Raw genomic sequence first — 1,605 nt, forward strand, 5'->3', positions numbered from 1 at the left:
AATCTCACAAGTTGGAGATACTGTGATGGTGGCCTGGACCGGCGCCAGTGTCGCCAACAGCGCCGAGATGAGCCACATGAGCAGACTGTTGATGGTGGCGTACGCGATCGTGTGGTCTTGCGTCCAGACGAGCGAAATGTCGTTGACGATGCCGACAAGCCACGTGACTTCATTGGCTGCGAGACACGTCGTCAAAAGCGGGACGGGTGTCGTGACAAAGTAGCTGAAGACGCCGTCAGTTTGAAGCTCAATGGAGGCTGTCGAGAGAAGACAGAGAGCCGTGATACTCCGGACCACGACCAATGGTCGACCGATCCAGACGATGCCGCCGACGCGACTCATTTCAAACATGTTGAGACCCTGGATGTGACCTCTTGAGAGTAAAATGTACACAAACGTGACGGCTGCGAGCATGATCATGACGAAGGTGACGTAGCGGATGGCTTGGAGTGCGTAGAGAGCAAAGACAGTTGGCAGCTGCGCATTGTCGACAGTTTGCAATAACTGAGGTAGAGTGTCGCCCATGACGGTTAGGGAACCGAGATCGCCTTGGAACGAGATGACTTCGCGGTTGCCGATCGCCCAATCATACAAGAAGAGCCACGCAAAGTAGTCAAAAGTGGGGTCCGATGGGTCAAGCACTGGAAGGTGGTAGAGTTCAATGGGTGCAGTCTCGTTGACCATACCAAACTGGACCCACTCAATGTTGAGGGCATGGATCGCAGAGATCAGCGACACGCGCGCGTCAGGTAGCACTGGAAGCAGGTCCATAAAGGCCAATGCCGCGGTTAGTGTCCTCGAACATTTCGACCCGAAGTCAAGTTTATCGAGCTTGCAGATTGACGAGAGGCTGGTGGTCGTCGAGAGGTTAGCTACGTACACTGCAAACACATTTTGTGTGTGGGAGGGTACCAGCGTCCCCCCAGGCCGATAGAAAGAGCAGGTGCCATCAAACGCGTCCAATCCGAAGAGCGAAACAAAGCCGTTCAAACCGAGCACAGACTGGTCGGGACACAGAACCGAGCCGAGAAGAGCTCGTCGATCTTTCCACTTGTGTGGCTTTGCAGCCACTCCATCGGGCATCGCAGTTGCTTCATACTGCACTGGATTGAGAATCCGGACTTTCGTCACCGCCGTGCTGAAGCCAGATATCACCTCTTGCAAGATCGATGGCACGCTGACGTAGACCATGTCGATCGATCCAAATGGCCCAAGATACGACGACATCAGCTTATAGTTGGCACTCCACGGCCAAGGTGGTAACACCTTTTCGGTCACGAGAATATCTTGTAGTGAGGCATTTTGAAAAGCAAATCGACTGCTCGACCGGAGGAGACTCTTGCCACCCATGGACGTGGTGTTGGTGGCGAGATGGCCGAGATCGTTGGCCAGAGACCAGTACATTTTGAACGACGTCTGGCTCTCCAAACGGCGGTAGCCCGCGGTGGACTGCAGCAAGAAGGGATACGAGGCGCTGTACGCGTTGACAATATTGTACAAGTGGAGAAGACCGATCGACTTGTAGTTTTGCCACTGCAGCACGTACGACGAGATATTCTTTGATGTCCAATAAGACACTTCGTCGTCGATCGAGAGGTACGGAGG

The 1,605-nt window shown here is 53.9% G+C and overlaps 1 protein-coding gene across 1 annotated transcript; it reads right to left on the bottom strand.

The window, feature by feature from the left end:
* Window positions 1–4: 4 nt before the first annotated feature.
* On the bottom strand, window positions 5–771 carry SDRG_13971 (hypothetical protein; the record flags this gene model as incomplete). The annotated part of the gene is made up of 2 exons (XM_008620072.1): window positions 5–20; window positions 59–771. 2 exons carry the CDS (start codon window positions 769–771, stop codon window positions 5–7), a joined length of 729 nt encoding a protein of 242 aa, XP_008618294.1.
* Between the last annotated feature and the right edge of the window lie 834 nt (window positions 772–1,605).

The sequence above is a fragment of the Saprolegnia diclina genome (genome assembly GCF_000281045.1).
Source record: "Saprolegnia diclina VS20 unplaced genomic scaffold supercont1.65, whole genome shotgun sequence".
NCBI lineage: Eukaryota > Oomycota > Saprolegniomycetes > Saprolegniales > Saprolegniaceae > Saprolegnia > Saprolegnia diclina.